The sequence below is a fragment of the Rhyacophila brunnea genome, unplaced genomic scaffold (assembly GCF_057557595.1).
Source record: "Rhyacophila brunnea isolate RB1 unplaced genomic scaffold, BYU_Rbru_1.0 scaffold_13, whole genome shotgun sequence".
NCBI lineage: Eukaryota > Metazoa > Arthropoda > Insecta > Trichoptera > Rhyacophilidae > Rhyacophila > Rhyacophila brunnea.
The window spans coordinates 1432196-1453527 of record NW_028232785.1 but is presented as its reverse complement, the minus strand read 5'-3'; the positions used below and the strand labels follow the sequence as shown (position 1 = coordinate 1453527).

Below are 21332 nucleotides of genomic sequence, written 5' to 3'. Positions count from 1 at the left end.
TTTCAAATCTGATGTTAAGGATGAGACGAAAAAATAAGAAATTTTACACCAAAATGTGTCATTTTTGATTTCAGTGATTTCAAGCCACCGCATTGTGTACAGTAGTATCAGAATAAATAAAAATTGAAATAGTATACACATAAGTATTAATATCCTACAACCTTAAAATGCTTTTCGCCAGAATGTGGTGTAGCATGCATGTGGAATGTAGGTTATGATTGATTACACGAGTAATCTCATAGTTTAAATTTGAACAGCATTTAATCAGTATGAGTCAAGTTATACGATCTAAGTGTACCAGGTTGGGCACATGAGTAATTACATTGATCACATTAAAATGGCTTTTCGCCAGAATGCGACATCCTGTGTCTTTTAAGGCTGCTAGAATATATACAAGAGTAATCACACTGATCACATTTAATTAGCTTTTCACCAGAATGAGTCATTTTGTGTTTTTTCATGTTAACATATGTTCTAGATGAATAATTACATTGGTTATATTTAAATGACTTTTCACCAGAATGAGTCATTCTATGTTTTTTTATGTCACCAAATGTTATAGATAAATAATTACATTGGTCACATTTAAATAGCTTTTCACCAGAATGAGTCATTTTGTGTGTTTTCATGTTACCAAATAGTATACACGAGTAGTCACATTGGTCGCATTTAAATGGCTGTTCACCAGAATGAGTAATTTTGTGCGTTTTCATCTGATTAGATGTAATAGATGAGTAATTGCATTGGTCACATTTAAAAGGCTTTTCACCAGAATGAGTCATTTTATGCGTTTTCATCTGACCAGATGTAATAGATGAGTGATTGCATTGGTCACATTTAAAAGGCTTTTCACCAGAATGAGTCATTTTGTGTTTTTTCATGTAACCAGGTTGTATACACGAATAATTACATTGGTCACATTTAAATGGCTTTTCACCAGAATGAGTCATTTTGTGTAATTTCATGTTACCAAATGTTATAGATGAATAATTACATTGGTCACATTTAAATAGCTTTTCACCAGAATGACTCATTTTGTGTCTTTTCATGTTACCAAATAGCATACACGAGTAATCACATTGGTCGCATTTAAATGGCTTTTCACCAGAATGAGTAATTTTGTGCGTTTTCATCTGATTAGATGTAATAGATGAGTAATTGCATTGGTCACATTTAAAAGGCTTTTCACCAGAATGAGTAATTTTGTGCGTTTTCATATGATTAGATGTAATAGATGAGTAATTGCATTGGTCACATTTAAAAGGCTTTTCACCAGAATGAGTCATTTTATGCGTTCTCATCTGACCAGATGTAATAGATGAGTGATTGCATTGGTCACATTTAAAAGGCTTTTCACCAGAATGAGTCATTTTGTGTTTTTTCATGTAACCAGGTTGTATACACGAATAATTACATTGGTCACATTTCAATGGCTTTTCACCATAATGAGTCATTTTGTGTAATTTCATGTTACTAGATCGTTTACATGAGTAAACACATTGGTCGCATTTAAAAGGCTTTTCTTCAGAATGGTTTATTATATTTAGATTCTTGACATCATATCGAATGCTTTCGAAATTTTTCATTTTATCCGCTATTGATTTTTTATGACACGCTTTGTGAAGCTTCAATAGAGATAACGATGCAAAAAAATCAAAACAAAAACTGCACGCAAAATTTTCGTTACTAAACGATTTTTTTTCTAACTTTATTACGGCTACTAATAATTTGGGGTCTGTGACTTTAGATTGTGTGTGCTTACGTTTAGCAGTGCGACTGCCTATATTCGTGATAGTTTCATATACTCCCAATTCTTTTTTAATGTCTAGATAGTCAATCTGTATTTCATCGTATGGCTCCTGTTCTTCTAAGATCCTCTCTGGCAATCCGAGACTAGCGGAACATATCATGGCAGTAGTTGCAGGAATCAACTAAAATAACATAGAGTATTGAAAATAAACAAAATATGAAGGTATAAAAGACTTTAAAATGAAGATTTTATGCTATTTTCTAAGCATGATCCTGGATATTTCGTAAACGTTGTAGATAAACTATATATATAGTTTTGAAGCCTTATTATCCTTTATATTTATTTTAAATATTTGATGACTGCATAAAGTATTTTTATTACATGAAATAGTATTGTTTTAAACCTCTCGCTCTAATGTTTTAGAATATAGTCATATTTCGGAACATTTATGTGCAGTGGTGTTATTATTTTTTAGATTTTTTAATTTTTAAACGCATACTGATTATAAGCTATGTCTTTGAACATTCAAATGTGATAAACAAACTGCGCATGTGGGCCGTTAAATATATGTAGGATTTTCAAAATGCTGAGAGGGTAGAATTTAGAGGAAGAATGGGTGTGTTGAAAAATTATATCAGAATGTTTATTTGAAGTATATACGCATGGATCCTAAATATATAATTTCAGACGATTGCTTATGTTTCTAACACTACATATTATATTATTATCCGATGCCCATTTCTAAGGCATGCGTAAGAATTAAAGATAGCACTTCTACGGAATCTGGCTACATGTATTCACTTGACCTTATGGGGATTCATAATAGAACACCAGTCTCCCATCTATTTGTATCAAATAATAGTAATCGGGGCCCAGTGGCGAATGGTGGAGGTAGACTATTAACATCCTACATAAAAATAGTTCATATTAAACTTTGTCAGTCATAATTATGTTCATGAAATAAGACTACAGTTTACAGTTGGTGAAATTATTACATACATTTTAACGTTTACGAAAGTTACCATAACGTACTTCGTGCGAAAAGGATAAAAAATATCTTGTATATACATTCACCGACTCTGTAGTTCAGCCAATTAGCGAAACAGTAGACACCTTATAATAACAAAGTGCACGTGACATATTGACAATTATTACTTCAACGTTCACTTTGTGGAAGAACCCATATCATCTACAAATGTCCTAATATCTGTTGTGAAAAGAAAATGTCTTTTATTCCATTGCCCCGATGTGTACTTTCAAAGTAGAAACAAACCCTTTGACATAAACTTCTCCATATCAGTACGTACATACACTGTTCAAGTTTCTAAGAATATTGTGTACCTACCTGACTTACTGGTGTGCATTCCGAATAAGGGCAACCGGGTTTTGGAACCTCATGAATGCTTTGGCTTATTGTGTCTTCAACATACTCCTCTTTAAAATCAACTCCCTGAAAATTAATATCAGATTGTTTAGTGACCTTCTGAAACTATAATAATTTATTTCAAATACATTTTAAAATAAAACAAATCAGATTTGTGATAAGGTTGCAGCCTACAATCGGTATTGGAAAATCTGGTAGGAGATTGTTCTATAACGGACATCATGTGCGGGTTTTTATCCCGCCTGCAGCCACCGCATGAAGAAGCATGATAAGGTGAAAGTACAGCATGTTGTAAGGAAAGAGTGACAACAGAGGGGTAAGTACGTCGTGTACATGGGATTCGGAATGGCCAAAACGATGGCAGATAAAAACCTTAGCAAACAATATGTTTGTTGGACTGAGACATTGAACGGTGATCAAGCAGTTCGTTTTGTTATAATTAATAAAACATCCTTTTTCATTTATTCACGTTGTAAAATCAAGACAGATGGTAAATCAATGTGATATACGACGGTTAGACTTGAGCAGTTATAGTTTGTTATCTGATCACTTTAGCAAGTGGTGATGGATTGTCTTTCTCCGCGTTATCACTCCTCCACTGCTATCCGACTACTTTACGCAGTGTGCTTTTCGAGAAGTACACCTAATAAATATTGATCTAGTAGTTTTTTTTAAATTGTTGCAGAATTCGAGAAAACTATAAAAAACATTAAGTACCTATATAAAAAGCAAAAATTTATATCGAAATCATGAACACTTAATTATTGTATTATGTATAAGTATTGGGCCCACGATGGCCGAGCGGCTTAAGCATCGGTCTATAATTCTGTGGGTCCAGGTACGAATCCTGGGTCTGGCGAATATTATTTTTTTCTCTTCCTGTTTGTAGTCTTAGAGTATGGACCTCATAGGTTGAGCACGTGGCAACATCCATTTCTCGTAAAAAAATCTGTTAATACAAACCTCTACTTTTTGGCGGCACAATATTATCATCCTATTAAGATCGGACATGGTCGAAAAAAAGAAAATTAGTATTCGAAGATTTTGTCGTCACTGGCATTTCTGATTTTTAATGTATTCGTGTATTCGAGTGTTGTCAGTTCATTCCATCCCTTACACGATCAGTATTTCTGTCAATATCGGTGTTGCCAACCGTACTATAATTGTAGTACAATACTATAATTTTGAAGGATTCGAGACGAAAAGTGTTCCTGTACTATATTTTTTTCTGAAATACTATAATTTTTACCCTTTTGAACTATAGTCAACATAGAAAAAGATGGCAACACTGGTCAGTATTTAAAATAAAAGTCCCTACCCGATGAACTCGCTGCGAATAAGAACCACCTTGTTGCTGATCTTCATAATTTATTGGGAATTTTACGTCTTCAATAAACTCAGTCTTGATGTCAATTAGCGGAGTGTCTGACTTCAATGTTATTAGTTTCGGGTCTGAAACAATATTCTGAAAAACAAAATATTGTGTTATAAATCATATTTTTAAGAAGACCGATAATACGTGTGTAGCTCGACCACATACTTGAAGAGTCTCAGGTCGTACACTCTGCAATGTGGATATGGTGTCTGTCGTTATCTACCTACTAAACAAAATAAACAATCAAACAATAGGTACTAATCTACGAGAACATTTTAATTGTTAATGTCAATTATTATTCATAACTAGTAGGTACCTATAAATTAGTTTGAAATAAAACAAATTAATAATATTAATATAATTGGAGGAAACTTGTCGATAGGTACTCAATTATGTCGACCAATCAATGGCTATTAACCTTTTGAATAAGAATACTCAATGTCCATTCAAAAATAAATGATCCGGTGTTTATTTTGTCGTTTGTGTTATTGTTATTACTGTTTGTGACAACGTACCTACCCAAGGAAATCAAACGAATCCAGTTTCAAATCGTCGCCGCCAATAATAAAGCTTTTATTATCATTTGTTGCTCTATCGAGTTCAGTAATGTATTTTGTTTTAGTTTCTTTTATTGGAGTCCCATGTAAATAAATGCCCTGTTTGTGGGCAAAGATATCAATAACAATGACAATGATAGGTGTGGTATCAATTGTTAAGAAAACTCATAGTTATAAGTACAGGGATAGTGTTAGCAGCAAAGTTAACTGGGTTTATACGGGTCAAATAGGCCGCTCGGAACTGTGTCGCATTTGCACGCAGTTTTCATTACACAAAATAGATACTTACACTGTTTATTACGTCTGACGACACACATCTTTAAACAACCAATAGTACGACATACAACAATCCGTTATGAAAAACTAACCTCAAAAGTGTATCCGGCCTCGTCGGTGTCCTCTAGCTTTATGTAGGTAAGCAGCTGGCTGTTTGGATCATGATTCACAGGCACCTCAAACCATTGCTTCCCTTCTGCGACAGGTTCGGAGTCTTCTCGTTCGCGTTTAATATCCATTTTATGCATGCGATCGGTCATCAAGTTAATTTGATCGTGGAACACAAAACGTAGTAGGCGAGACTTGACGTAAGCATTTCACCATAGACAAAAAGAGTTTACCGTGTTGCCACTTTCGCAATATTATAAAATTAAATACAAAACTAAACTTCCTTTACGACCTAAACGACCTTTACGAAATACAAAACTAAAACTGTACGAAACAAATCCAATTAAACCATAGACAATATACATACAAATTATTGTATGAGACCGGAAATGGTTTGAGATTTGACGTTTGGTTCAGTGTATCATTGAAAATCAAACCGTTCTCGGATCATCAGAAATGGTTTGACATGAAACTTCAAACCAATTCGGACGATTCATAGACTAAGACGATCTGTCAAACGGGAAATCATTAAAAAGTATACATAACCTGAAAACGATATCGATATAATATTTTCTACAAATATTTCGTTTGTTATTTTCACGGCATTTGACTTTTAATATAATATTTTTTAGGATTAAGGAAAATCGACATGCCTAAAAACAGCATTTTCTGGCATGTGTAAGATCATCGTGATATGTTAATATTACCTAATATTTTAGATTTAGTACTTTGTATTTTTGGTTTTCAATACAATGGATTTATTTCAATGTATCCCATTATTTTTTGAATGGTCGTTGGAAGATTCGTCTGATGATGATTTTTTCATGCTGGAAGACTTTCAGCCCATTGTCAATAAGAAAATGAAAATTATTGCGAAGATACTGTTGCAGAGTACACGGACAGGCAGTTCATGATGCATTTTCGCGTTTCTAGAAATGTGCATGCAGATCTCACGGAGCGATTTCAAAATTCTTCTTATTTTCCAACCCAAAACAGAGGCGGCAATGATAGAATCATTGCCACTAACCATTTACTCATATTCCTTTGGTTTGCTGGACATCAAACTGCGTCATTTCGAGATGTGGCTGATAGATTTAATATCACTATCGGTTCTCTCTCCAGAGTCATCAAAAGAGTGACTGTGCTTATTAGTAATTTATCCCCAGAAATAATACAATGGCCAACGAATTCTGAGAAAGCAGTTATAGAAATGGCTTTTAGGGAGAATGGGTTTCCGGGAGTCATCGGTGTCATTGATGGTAGTCATATAAAAATAGATAAGCCAGAAGATGATCCATTGTCATACATCAATAGGAAATCATATTATTCAATGCAGGTAAGACAAGATATTTTTCTATGATATTTCTTTGTTTTAGATATAATTGTGTTTTAAAATAACAAAAAAGACTCGCCTTAGATTGAAGAATAAATAATCTAGTAGAATAAATTTAATCATAGCACTGGTTCAAAGAATGTTATTTAATAAGTTTTCCAAGTACCTAGCTGAAAATCACAAATCTCATTCGTGCCATACTTGTTTGCGGGATTTTATTGCTTTCTGTATGACTAACTATCCTTTATTTTAGTTGCAGTCTGTGTGTGATGATAATCTCAAATTTCGAAATATCTATGTTGGATATCCAGGCTCAGTGCATGATAGTCGAGTATATCGAAATTCTTCACTGTATAGACAACTACCAAGTAAATGTAACGACAAATATATACTTGGCGACAGTGGATATCCCTGCCTTAGGAATTTGCTGACACCTTATAAAGCCAGGGGAGTACTAAATCAAACACAAATTAATTATAATACCAAACTCAGTAAAAGTAGAATCAAAATTGAGCACGCATTTGGTCTACTGAAACAAAAATTTAGACAACTCTACCACTTAAAACATTGTTTTAATTACTCACTTTATTCGAGCATGTTGTGTTTTACACAATATGTCTTTAAATGACCAGTTTGAGTGGGATATTGATTCACCTACTGGAATTAAGTGTTGAAGCAGGTTCATCCTATTTATCCCGCAATAATAGTACAACTGGTGCAGATAGACGAAATGAGATAGCTCAACTTCTTGCATCCAGGAACTTTCCATAAAATTTTTAATGATTTAGTATATGTATAGGCAGAGTTCAATATTTCAGTTAAGTACCTACCTATCATGTTTTTATCTGTAACTTGTTTCTATGGTATCTATTTTTTGTTGTTCGCCGGTAGTAGGTATATTTTGTTACTTCATCAAAATATAGATTTTGTGGGAGCAAAAAGTATCAACTGAATGGAGTCCTACCTGGTATTCTCAAAGTACCTCTTACCTAGTGTAATTTGTCTTTAATATTTTGTTTAATGGTTAGATATAGGTTATTAGTTTTAGTTAGTCTAGTTTTTTTAATTTTATTTAGGTACCTTACTAGTCTTTATTAGTTACTATATTTGTTTCCACACTTCACTATAAATATGTTTTCTATTTTGTTTAATGGTTAGATATAGGTTGGTAGTTATATTGACATACATTGTATATACTTATTTTTGCTTAGGTTAGCAATAGTTTCAACATAATAAGTATAACAAAAGTATTACTTCTTCTTCTTCGGCCATATCCATCCCTTAGTTGGAGCATATAGACACCACGAGGCGCGCCCAAGAATCCTTGTCGCTTGCCAGTTTTCTTGCATCGTTCCAGGTCAAACCAGCATCCCGTAGCCCCGCCATACATACTCTTAAGATAGTATTTAACGGCCTTCTAGGACGCCGGAATCCAGTTGAATTGAAGAACAGGCAAGCCATGTTGAAATTCTCTTCTGGCATCCGCAGTACGTGGCTGAGCCAGGTCCAATGTCGCCTCTTCACTCTCAGTGCGATGAGAGGCTGCTTGGTGCGTTATACCTCCTCGTTGCTCCTACAGTCATACCAGTATCCATCGCAAACATCTGTTTTCGAAGCTCAGTCAACTTTATACTTAGCTTCGAAAAATATGTAGAAGGCTTCTTTTTCTGTGTACATATATATTACTTATATTGACCATAATGAAGAGACTTTTAAATATAAAACGCTGTGGAATATGCCTCCTGGGGAAACCACAAAGTAAAAAAAAACGCACCATAGCACTATACCTCCAGGGTGGTGTGGAAATCAGTACCTACATAATATTTGTTTCGGTGTTGTAAGTGCCTATTATTTAACGAATATAATATCATATAAAAATAATTCACTGGAATACAACCACACAATTCAGGTTCAAAATCCCACAAAGCCAAGTGTGATTTCAGCCACTGGCATAGTGCCATATACGCTAAAAACTGCTGGAGAAGGGACTCGTGGAATTAAGAAGAAAAAGAATATGCTATGAATATAAATAAAACAATATCTATCAGAAATGGTCGAGGAAGATGCAATGATAGACTTAGCCACGCCTTACAGGTACTTACCCACTGGCTGATCTGGAAAGATATAGAAGATTCGCGTTGTATCTCAGGATACCATTGTGATATAACAATAAAACTAGACTGCTCTTTTAAAATTACATATGACTTAATTGAAATAAAATCATAATGTGTTAAAACTTGTTTTTTTTTACAATTTTCCATAAGTACCATTTCGTAGGTTACCATCCGGCACCACCAGATTTTCTAGTGCTAGTTTACTGAGATTACATCATGATGTTGGGCATAAATTCTAGTTCTGAGACTAGTTTTCATAAATTCTAAAACTTATTCAATTAGTTTTAATTTCAAATCTTGCCAATACAGTTCAATCAAATTTTAAAATAAAGTGAATTAATGATGGAAAGTATATTGTCATGGTAATGCTTAAAAAAGAAAATGTAGAATGTTTTTAATATTTTTATTAGATTAAAAATGGGCATTGGAATTTTAATTACAATAATGGAAAAGGTCACATAAGTATTTAACAAATCAACTTAACTATCACAAAAACTATAGCACAGATCAAAAGTAAACTTGATGTTAATGGAAATATTATTTTTAAATATAAAATAGCAAAGGAACATTATGTGACACATTACTGTGTCGGACAAATACAACCATACATAGGAAATATAAAAAATCAGTTGGTAAAGCCGCGTTCACACGGTCCAAGTACACTTGGACCGAGTGCCATCCAAGCGCATTCGTATGAGACAGCTTTATACAAATTACTCCTATCCAAGTTAGCTTGGATAGGAGTAATTTGTATAAAGCTGTCTCATACGAGTGCGCTTGGATGGCACTCGGTCCGAGTCAACGCGGCTCAAATGATCACAAACATAAGATTGTCAATTGCACAATGGTGCTGCGGTACTCCAATCCGCACAAAGGTATTTCTGAAACAAAATGTATACACATTAATAATCAGTATGAAGGTAGCCATTCAAAAATGCGTTTTATACATGAAAGCAAAATAGGGTAGATTGTTTATCATTGCTGTGTAAACTGAATATTTTGTAATGTTATTAGGCAGCTGAAATTTTGCGAGTATTAACTATAATGTTTGAGACATTCATGGTTGTCACTTTTTTGTGTGAAAATCAATTCTGCGTATTTAAAGGTTGTGAAAATACCAAGCACTTTGTAAACACCAACCCATGCTATGTTTAGTAGGGAACGAGATGCTGCAAGAAATCCACGTGGTGTCCATAACATCTCACTCATGAATATTGATTATCTTGGGACGAGTAAGAGATATAAGTACATCGATATAGTATTAGCCAAAGATATCTGTAACACCGCGACCACGCCAAACTATTTATTATTACGACAATATAGACAGTTCCGCAGAACTGACTTTTATACGCGTGGGTACAACACTTTGGTATTTGTTTTAAATAGTCTGAAACAACTTACCTTGTTCCATTTTGAATCTACGTAAACTTCGTCTCAATTTCTGTTTGACCACGTTAACTGTTGTTAGGCTTCGTTGTAGTGTTGTACAATAATTATTATTCGGACGCGCTGAAGGACTGCCGGTTGACGTTTCAAAGTTAATTTTTGACAGTTTTTTGTTTTGTTTGGTAATGGTGTTGTGACGTAGAGTTGCCGTTTTATGGAAATAAATGATTGAATTAATTTTAAGCATTGGCAACACAAATTAGTTGTCAGAAAAGCGTCTCTGTGGACATTTACCAAACGGTCCCAAACCCAACCAGCCGATTTCGTTTGTTTGATGCAGGTTGCATGATACATACTTTAAGTAAACAGGAAAAAATGCGTTTCCGGAAGAAATATGTTGTCACTTCGGAAATAGAAAGGGTAATTTTTCAACGGCTGTGGAAGGAAACTCTTGAATACTTTTCCAATTATAATTATTGTAAATAAGTCGCCAGTAATGGTACGCTCTATTAATTGATTTAGATAAGATAAGTTTGGAACGTTCGTTTTGAATTTAAATTACGAAAATGTTCTTGTGATAGTACTAAAACAATATAAGTAGGTATCTAGTAATTTAATTGGTCCACATGATTGTCTAACGACCGGTTTCGTTCCCTTTGAGAACATTTTTACCCAATATATTGTTCTATTTTTAATTATATTACTATAAATACATATGAATTGCCATGTGGCATTGTTAATCAATGTGATGTGGTTTTGTTAGCACTTTTCTTGTTGTCATTCTATTTTAAAACGGCTACTCGCAATGACATTAATATGGACGAAGCATCTGGAAAAAATGACACTTTCTTTGTCGTTTCTGCCGAAAGGTATAATCTGTTCTAACACCATTACAATAAAGGTGGTATAGCTATAAATTCCTAATGCTTTTTGTCGGTCTGCTGAATGGTTCGGTTCGAAAAGGGTTCGCTCAAATGAACATTTACACTAGAAACACTGTTCTAACACCATTACAATACAGGTGATATTCCTATAAATTTCCGATGCGTGATATCGCATAATGGAAATTGCTTGTCGTCTACCTATGCATGTGCGAATGTCACTATGCGCGAATTTACTTTCCAGCTACTGTATTGACTGCGCTGTCCATTAATAATGTCATTGGCTACTCGTGAATACTGTTGTAGAGTACATAGGTACCTTATGGATGTTTGAAGAATGACCAATGTAGTGACTCTCTGTTTCCACACAAAAAATCACAACCCGATTTAATGCAGACACACTTTCGTGAGAGTATGGTGGGTCCACTCGGCTCGAGTGGCTATTACTCATCAGCGTTCGCATAGCATTATTAAAACCACTATGGCGTATACTTACAATTTGACAGCGTTAATCAGTGATGCCAACCGTACTATAATTATAGTACAATACTATAATTTTGTTTCGCGAAAAATGTAAAATACTATAATCTTCGCCAAATATACCGAAATACTATAATTTTAAAGGATTCAAGACGAAAAATGTTCCTCTACTATATATTTTTCAATATATTATATTTTTATATAATATATATATTATAAATATATTTTTAAAAATGTTAAATAAATAATGTTCTTTTGTTATAATATTTCAAATAACCTGCTGTTATAGATGAGGCAAAAAAAATAAGAAGTTTTTCACCAGAATGTGATATTTTTAATTTTAGTGATTTCAAGTTACCGTATTATGTACAGAAGTATTAGAATAATTAAAAAATAAAATATTGTAAGTACACATTAGTACTTATATTCGACAACAATTTCAGAAATTTTCAGGTTAAGATTGATAACACGTGTAATCTCATAGATTAAATTTTAACAGCACTTCACCAAAATGAGTCATTGTATACGATCTAAGTGCATCAGGTCCTGCACACGAGTAACTACATTGATCACATTAAAATGGATTTTCACTAGAATGCGACATCCTGTGTCTTTTAAGGCTGCTAGAATATATACAAGAGTAATCACACTGATCACATTTTATTGGTTTTTCACCGGAATGAGTCATTTTGTGTTTTTTCATAACATTATATTGGATACATGAGTAACTACACTGGTCACATTTGAATGGCTTTTCACCAGAATGAGTCATTCTATGTTTTTTCATGCTACTAAACGTTATAGATGAATAATTACATTGGTCACATTTAAATGGCTTTTCACCAGAATGAGTCATTTTGTGTTTTTTCATGTAAGCAGATAGTATACACGAGTATTCACATTGATCACATTTAAATGATTTTTCACCAGAATGAGTCATTTTGTGTGTTTTCATGTTATAAGATAGTATACACGAATAATCACATTGCGCACATTTAAGTGGCCTGTTACCAGAATGAGTCATTTTGTGTTTTTTCATATCACCAGATCTTATACAAGAGTAATTACACTGGTCACATTTAAATGGCTTTTCACCAGAATGAATCATTTTGTGTATTTTAAGATCACTAGATTGTAAAGAACAGTAATTACATTGGTCACATTTAAATGGCTTTTCACCAGAATGAGTCATGTTGTGCATTTTCATCCGACTAGATCTAAAAGATGAGTAATTGCATTGGTCACATTTAAATGGCTTTTCACCAGAATGACTCATTTTGTGTACTTTAAGATCACTAGATTTTATAGAAGCGTAATTACATTGGTCACATTTAAATTGCTTTTTACCGGAATGAGTCATTTTGTGTATTTTCATATGACGAGGTTGGATACAAGAGTAATTACATTGGTCACATTTAAATGGCTTTTCATCGGAATGATTTGTTATATTTAGATTCTTGGCATCGTATCGAATGCTTTTGAAATTTATCATTTTATCCGCTATTGATTTTTTATGACACGCTTTGTGAAGCTTCAATAGAGATAACGATGCAAAAAAATCAAAACAAAAACTGCACACAAAATTTACCTTGTTAAGGGGGGACATGCTCGTCGAAGGTCCAAATTGAGTTTTTATTGTATTTTCAAACCATGATCCTGGACACTCCTTAAACGTTGTAGATAATCTATTTATATAATTTTGAAGCCTTATTATCCTTTATAGTTATTTTAAACATTTGATGACTGCATGAAGTATTTTTGTTACATAAAATAGTATTCTTTTAAACCTCTCGCTCTAATGTTTTAGAATATAGTCATATTTCGGTACATAACTGTGCAGTGGTGTTAAGATTTTTTACATTTATTAATTTTTAAACGCATTTATAAAACCATTAGTATAATTTATTACGAGATAATTTTTGTAAAATATTCACGATAAAAAATTATATTAATAATCTCTGTGATCCCAAATTTGACAAGAATTAGGCATTTTATTATTCAAAAAATCGGCAAGATTAACACATTTGAAGATGATTCTAAAGATATTTATTATAAGCTATGTCTTTGACCATTCAAGTGTGATGAACATCTTATGAATAATGATTGCTTTATAATAATTATTGACCTAAGAATAAGGTAGTGTTTTTTTGAAATACGCCATTTCTTTTGTCATTCCCCAGTGGTTAAGCTACAACATACGGCCGTAGCCATAAATTGACAAACTATAATTAAAGTAGGGAGTAAAATTATGTTAACGCGCGTGTTTGAACATGTACCTAACCGAATTTTTTTAAATTTTTTTTTAAATTGTACATGTTCAAACACGCGCATCAATATCATTTTACTCCCTATTTCAATTATAGTTTGTCAATTTATGGCTACGGCCGTATGTTGTAGCTTAACCACTGGGGAATGACAAAAGAAATGGCGTATTTCAAAAAAACACTACCTTATTCTTAGGTCAATAATTATTATAAAGCAATCATTATTCATAAGATGTTCATCACACTTGAATGGTCAAAGATTTAGCTTATAATAAATATCTTTAGAATCATCTTCAAATGTGTTAATCTTGCCGATTTTTTTAATAATAAAATGCCTAATTCTTGTCAAATTTGGGATCACAGAGATTATCAATATAATTTTTTATCGTGAATATTTTACAAAAATTATCCCTTAATAAATTATGCTAATGGTTTTATAAATGCGTTTAAAAATTAATAAACGTAAAAAATCTTAACACCACTGCACAGTTATGTACCGAAATATGACTATATTCTAAAACATTAGAGCGAGAGGTTTAAAAGAATACTATTTTATGTAACAAAAATACTTTATGCAGTCATCAAATGTTTAAAATAACTATAAAGGATAATAAGGCTTCAAAATTATATAAATAGATTATCTACAACGTTTAAGGAGTGTCCAGGATCATGGTTTGAAAATACAATAAAAACTCAATTTTGACCTTCGACGAGCATGTCCCCCCTTAAACGATTTTTTTTCTAGCTTTATTTCGGCTACAAATAATTTGGGATCTGTAACGTTAGATTGTGTATGCTTAAGCCCTAATTCTTTTTTAATGTCTTGATAGTCAATCTGTATTTCATCGTATGGCTCTTGTACTTCTAAGAGCCTCTTTGGCAATCCGAGACTTACAGAATATGGCATGGCAGTAGTTGCAGGAATCAACTAAAAGAAAGTGGAGTATTTTGCATTAAACAACATTATATGTATGTATAACAGAAATTAATATTAAAAAAATCACACACCTTAAGCGAGGACGTGCGCCTTGTAAGTCAAAATAGAGTTTTTATGCTATTTTCAAAGCATGATCCTAGACATTCCATAAACGTTGTAGATAATCTATTTATATAATTTTGAAGACTTATATTCCTATATATTTATTTTAAATATTTGATAACTGCATAAAGTATTTTATTACATAAAATAGTATTTATTATAGTATTCGTCAGATATTTATCACACTTGAATGGTCAAATACATGGCTTATAATCAGTACGCAACTTTGCTTCGAGACTGTTAAATATTTTAAATATAATATGTGGTTGTGCATTGCAATTTGATGTGATACCAATATTATGATGATTGCTGAATCACATCTGCATATGCCAATCAACCTATTATACCAATTTGAATTTGAGTGATGATTTGATGAAATTGGATTGAGTACTATTGAAAAGGAAAAAAAATATAGAATTAAACAAAACCCCTAGTTCAATTTTGATTGAATCGAAGTGAAGAAGTAATATAATACTTTGTCAAGAAATCAATGCAAGTTGTAAGTAAAGTAGGTACGGCTATATCATTCGTATTATCATATTTTTATGCGAAACGGGATTTTCTGCATTAGCTGCAATGAAATCCAAATATCGACCCTGTTTAGTAGAAAAAGTGCACTTAGTGCAAAGAAACAAGCAGATCCAGCGCATGAAAAACAAATTAATGTAGAGATAAATATACTTAGTAAAATCTTATTTATTTAACAACGTTTTTCTTAACTCGTAATCTTATTTGTCCGGTAAAATCTTGAAATCGATTTTTAACTAACTTCCCGACTAGCTAATGATACCGGGGGAAAGGGAACTCATGTGCATCTAGGTAAGTGTCCTGATCCGGTATCACTTCAGGTTCGAGGTTATGTGTAACATCAGGACAGGATATAATTTTGATAAAACACATTTTTGATTTGACAGTTTTGCGCAGAAAAGCAATTTATTTAAGCTAACACATAGGCAAACATTGATAAATTTACAATATAGGCTACAACAAGGATCTTAGATTACACACATTATTGTCGATATTTTTGTGCACGTGTTTGGTCACACCGGCGGCATTGGCGCCCAAGCACTTTTTTGGACACGTGATTCATTTCAAGGGTAGTTATATGTATCGTTATTGACGTAAAAATGGTAAAAGGGGTCACAGAATTGAAAAGAACTGGGAACAAGCGCGGCCTGCATTTTTGTATTGAGGAAAGCCGCGCGGCCACGTCGACCATAGCGCGTGGCACTATCCACCGTCCTCCCTCGCCTAGGAATTTGCACTGTCTTGCCATTATCTCAATCACAAATCTAAGGGCTGGCTCGGTATGCGAGAGGTGCGGAGCGGGTTACATGAGAGATTTCTAAAGCGATGCGTTCGGAACTATCTCAAGGTTGAATGTTATTTGTTATCTTGGGGCGAGCAGGAGCCCATGGTCTTGGTTTGAAAAGGATACCGAGGTAGCGCCTTCGTTTTGCAAAAATGTTCAAATTTTGTGTTTGTAGTGCAGGGCTTTTTAACTTTTTCAGGGGTATTTTAATATTGATGTTAAATTCCTGATACGGCATTCGAGACCTTTTTATGGAGGAGGGTTGTATTTGGTAATACTAGACATGTGAAACTTTTAGAATATATCAGAACACAATGTCAATGCATTTTTTTTAATTCTTTTAGCCATCTTTAAGTTGAATTGAATTCATTTTCAGTTAATTATATTTTGTATAAAAAAGTTATTTCGACACCATTATTGGTTGTTAGGGGCTGGGGTCCTAGCAACAAAATTATTTATATATATACGTGCGTTACTATGGAAATCAATATGACATGTCAAGTACAAATTTTTTTGATCGTTTAAGCCAGTCAAGTCAAGTTTATATGGTTTAACAGAATTTAAAAACGTTGTATATAATAAGTTCTTTTTATCTTGTAATTATTTTTTTTTCTTTGTTGCATTTAGTAGTACATTTTTGGCTATTTAAAAAGATATCTGTATTATTTAATGAAATAAAGGAGGGGAGGCTCCAAGATTAGGTTTTTTTAAAAGGGAGGCGTAGTAACATAAAGTTTGGAAACCACTGATCTACAACGTTTAAGGAATGTCCAGAGTTATGCTTTCAAAATAGCATTAAAACTCCATTGTGACCTACGCTGAGCATGTGGGCAGTTAAATATATATAAGAAAATTATACAGAGAGGGAAGAATTTAGAGAAAGAATGGGTGTGTTGAAAAGTTATATCAGTATGTTTATTTGAAGTAATTACGCATGGATCCTAAATATATAATTATAGACGATTGCTTATATTCCCAACAATACATATATTATTGATGCAGATTTCTAAGGTATGCGTAAGACCTAAATATAACACTTATACGGAATCTGGCTACATGTTTTCACTTGACCTTATGGGGATTTATAATAAAACACCAGTCTCCAATCTATTTTTATAAATTACTAGTAATCGGGGGCCAGTGGCGAAGGGTGCAGGTAGGCTACTAACATCCCACATACAAGTAACGCACATTAAATTTTGTCAGTCTCACGTAATTACGACTACAGTTTACAGATGGTGAAATTATTACATACATTTTAAAGTTTGCGGAAGTTACCATAATATACCTCGTGCGAAAAGGATAAAAAATATCTTGTATTCACATTCCTCGAATCCGTAGTTCAGCCAATTAATAAAGCATTAGATTCCTAATAATTAAAAAGAGCACGTGACATATTGACAATTTATACATAAACTTTCACGTTTGTGGAAGTAACCACACCATCTACATTTATGTTCACTCGCCCCGATATGTGACTTCAAAGTTGAAATAAATCCTCTGACATAAACTTTTCCATGCCATTACTACCTACATGCATTGTTCAAGTTTCTTAGAATATTGTGTACCCACCTGACTTACTACTGTGTATTCCGAATAAGAGGAACCAGGTTTTGGATCCTCATGGATGCTTTGGCTTATTATGTCTTCAACATATTCCTCTTTGAAATCAACTACCAGCAAATTAATTTCAGATTGTTTAGCGGCGTCCTGAAAAAATAATAATTTATATTTACATTAAAAAAAAAAACAAATCAGTTATTTGATAAGGGTGCAACGTAATATCTGTATTGGAAAATCTGATCTGAGAGATTTTTCTAGAACAGACATCATGTGCGGGCCTTTATTTTGCCTGCAGCTACCGCATGAATAAACATGCGTAAAGTGAAAGTACTGCATGTTGCATGGAAAAGGTATCAACTGAGAGGTAGGTACGTCCAGTGTACATTGGATTCAAATGGCCAGAACCATGGCAGTTAAAAACCATAGCAAATAAAAAATATGTACGTACTGGGACATTCAACATTGGTCAAGACGTTCGTTTTGTTTTTATTAAAAAATATTGGCATTCATTTATTCGCGTTGTAGAATCAAGGCAGTTGGTAAATCAATGGATATACAACAATTAGACTTGAGCAGTTTTACTATTTATACTGACGTACATTATGATCCAATTAGGATCAAACATGGTCGAAAGAAAGAAATAAGCAATCGAAGATTTTGTCTTCATTGGTATTACAGATTATTCATATATTAGAGTGTTGTTGGTTCATTCCATCTCTTAAAGTTTTTACACGATCAGTATTTCTGTCAGTATTTAAAATAAAAGTACCTACCCGATTCACTCGCTCTGAATAAGAACAACCCCGATGCTGATCTTCACAATTGAATGGGGTTTTGACGTCTTCAATAGACTCAGTCTTGATGTCAAGTAGCTCAGTATCTCTTTTCAATGTTATTGATGTCGGGTCTGATACAATATTCTAAAAAACAAAATATTACAGCAAATATTTATACAGTACATTATAATAGTACAGTAAATACAAAAATATTATGACAGTGTTAGCAGCAAAATTAAGTGGGGTTATATAATACGGGTGACGTAGGCCGCTCGGAACATTGTCGCAATTTGCACGCAGTTTTTATTACACAAAATACACACACTGTTAATAACGTCTGACGACACACGTGTTAAAACAAACAATACTACGATGTACAACAATCCGTTATGAAAAACTAACCTCAAAAGAGCATCCGGCCTCGTCGGTGTCCTCTTGCTTTATGTAGGTTAGCAGCTGGCTGTTTGGACCATGATTCACAGGTACCTCAAACCATTGCTTCCCTTCTGCAATAGGTTCGGAGTCTTCTCGTTCGCGTTTAATATCCATTTTATGCATACAAATAATTGGTCTTCAAGTTGATCGTGGCACACAGAACGTGGTAGGCGTGACTTGACGTAAGCCTTTCGCCATAGACAAAAATAGTTAACCGTGTGGCCACTTTCGCAATATTATAAAAATTAAATACAAAACTAAACTTCCTTTGATTCATCTCCACCTGCCGCTTTCCAGATATAATCTTTCTAGTCTACTTATGTCCAAAATAATTGGATTGGATCTAGAATGCTAAATTTTTTGATAATAATTGTCCCATGTCAGTGAAATTCATTCGGATTTAGACATTTTAAAAGAGTTTTTCGCTCGTTGATAGATTTATGTAATTACCAAATGATAATAATTATTCATCTATCCACCTGAGCAGCAGAAAGCAATCATATTATGCAATAATTGACTTTTGATCATTTTGGTTAACAATACAGTAAATAGGTACCTGGGAAGGTATTATATGGGTAGGTGAATGATATTTTAAAAAATAATACCTATCCCGAAGGATAATATTATTATCACAACGTCATTATAATGAGTAAATTATTCTTAAACTTAAGGTTAGGAAATATAACATCAAAGCACACCTATCTGTGGTTGGTTGAACTGTCAAACTTTTTCAGTTGTAAAACTTGTTAAATACTTTAATTCGGCATCATTGATATGACCGGAGTGACCACGTTCAATGTTTTTTTTTCTCATTCTTATCCATTTGAGTGTCATTCTTTTGACCCCAATAGGTACTTATATGTCACATAACAAATGTCTGAAATATAAATGTCAACAACATCGCCATGAACCAACTTATTGTTTAATAATTTATGGTACTGACATACACCCCGGTCCCGGAATAATCTCAAAGGCATTTAATCTTCAACCGGCCCTGCCCTTAGACCGATTGAGAACCTTTGCTTAGCTAGCTCAATCTTATTTGGGAGAGGGTGGTCACCTAAAGTTCTTGTCCGACACTATATGAATGCACTGTGACAATATTATTTAACTTTTTATTGCTTAGAATCGTCACCTAGTAGTAGGTTGACGTTTAGGTCATTAATTATCTAATTGACCTTCAAATCAAATTTACTTTCGTAAATATTTACGTAATCACCAACGACAGCTGATCTCCTGTCACTTGTCTTTGAATCAGATGTTTTCCGTAGAATACATCGCGGGTTATTGTTTTAAATAAAAAAAAAATAACTTCTTCGATAATACTGATTTAATTGTTTATTTAAATTAATTTCAGTAAATAGATTTATTATAAAATTCAAATGTTTATTAACAATTACACAATTTATTTTAGCTTCAAATAATTACTTAATTATTTTATAAACTTATTTTAGTTACTTAATTTTATTATATACCTACGTATTTATTTTAATACTTATTTAATTACACACGTCACACATATTCATGAGGTCCTCTAGATTGAGGGTTATTGATTTTAGCACTTAAATCCTCGTAAGGGTACTGCAAACCGGTTGTCATACGCGGCTGATGATGAATGATGTCATCGTAAAGTGATGCAATTGTTTACATCAAACGCGGAATAATCGAGATAATTACAATTTCGTTACCTACACTTTAAGTGCCTCTCGAATTCAATTCGTAGCAAGGGCTTTCTCACAGAAAACTAATAAATGCATTGAATGCACACTATTTACGCGGTTAAATCTCAGCTTTCTTCCCGAGTGAATATTTTCAAGTTATTTTTGGCCGAGGCACCAACACAACCTTCCCCTGCGGATTATACTTTCCCACTCCCAAAATAAAAATTTTAATTTAAGATCCTGGACGCTATCGAAAAAAAATGACAACATTTCTGGCGAATCATAGTCCAGTTAAATGATGACATTCTTGTTTAATTTTATACTGATGCCCATTGGTCGAGAATGTCTTCGCATTCGACCAATTGAATGCTATAAAATGTCATGCTACTAAAGATTTTACATTGCCCAAAATAGATCAATTACGTTATTGATTATTTTTATCCTCTCTCGCGCGGATTAAAAATATTACGTATATGTACGTAAAATGATTTTATATAATGCAAAGAAGATTATAGTTATAAATTAGCTTTAGTTTACAACATTTAGCTATTGATATTGCATAAGTTATTTACATGCAATGGTTTATATTTAACCTTAAGCTCTAGACTTCTTAATTACTTACATTTTACTTACAAGAC

At 33.2% G+C, this 21332-nt stretch overlaps 1 protein-coding gene across 3 annotated transcripts in view; it reads right to left on the bottom strand.

Moving 5' to 3' along the window:
• Positions 1–21332, bottom strand: part of LOC147076097 (uncharacterized) — an 833775-nt gene that overhangs the window by 610329 nt on the left and 202114 nt on the right. Inside the window, exons 1-3 of one of the 3 annotated variants that reach the window (XM_085941636.1) lie at positions 19001–19194; positions 18596–18742; positions 3096–3200 (exon numbers count right to left, since the gene is read on the bottom strand). The exons of the other annotated variants lie outside the window; for them this stretch is intronic. Of the exons in view, the coding sequence (XP_085797762.1) occupies positions 3096–3200; positions 18596–18742; positions 19001–19156 (408 nt within the window). The 5' untranslated portion in view covers positions 19157–19194. Of the gene's footprint in view, positions 1–3095; positions 3201–18595; positions 18743–19000; positions 19195–21332 lie in introns of those variants that run through there. 3 annotated transcript variants of the gene reach the window in all.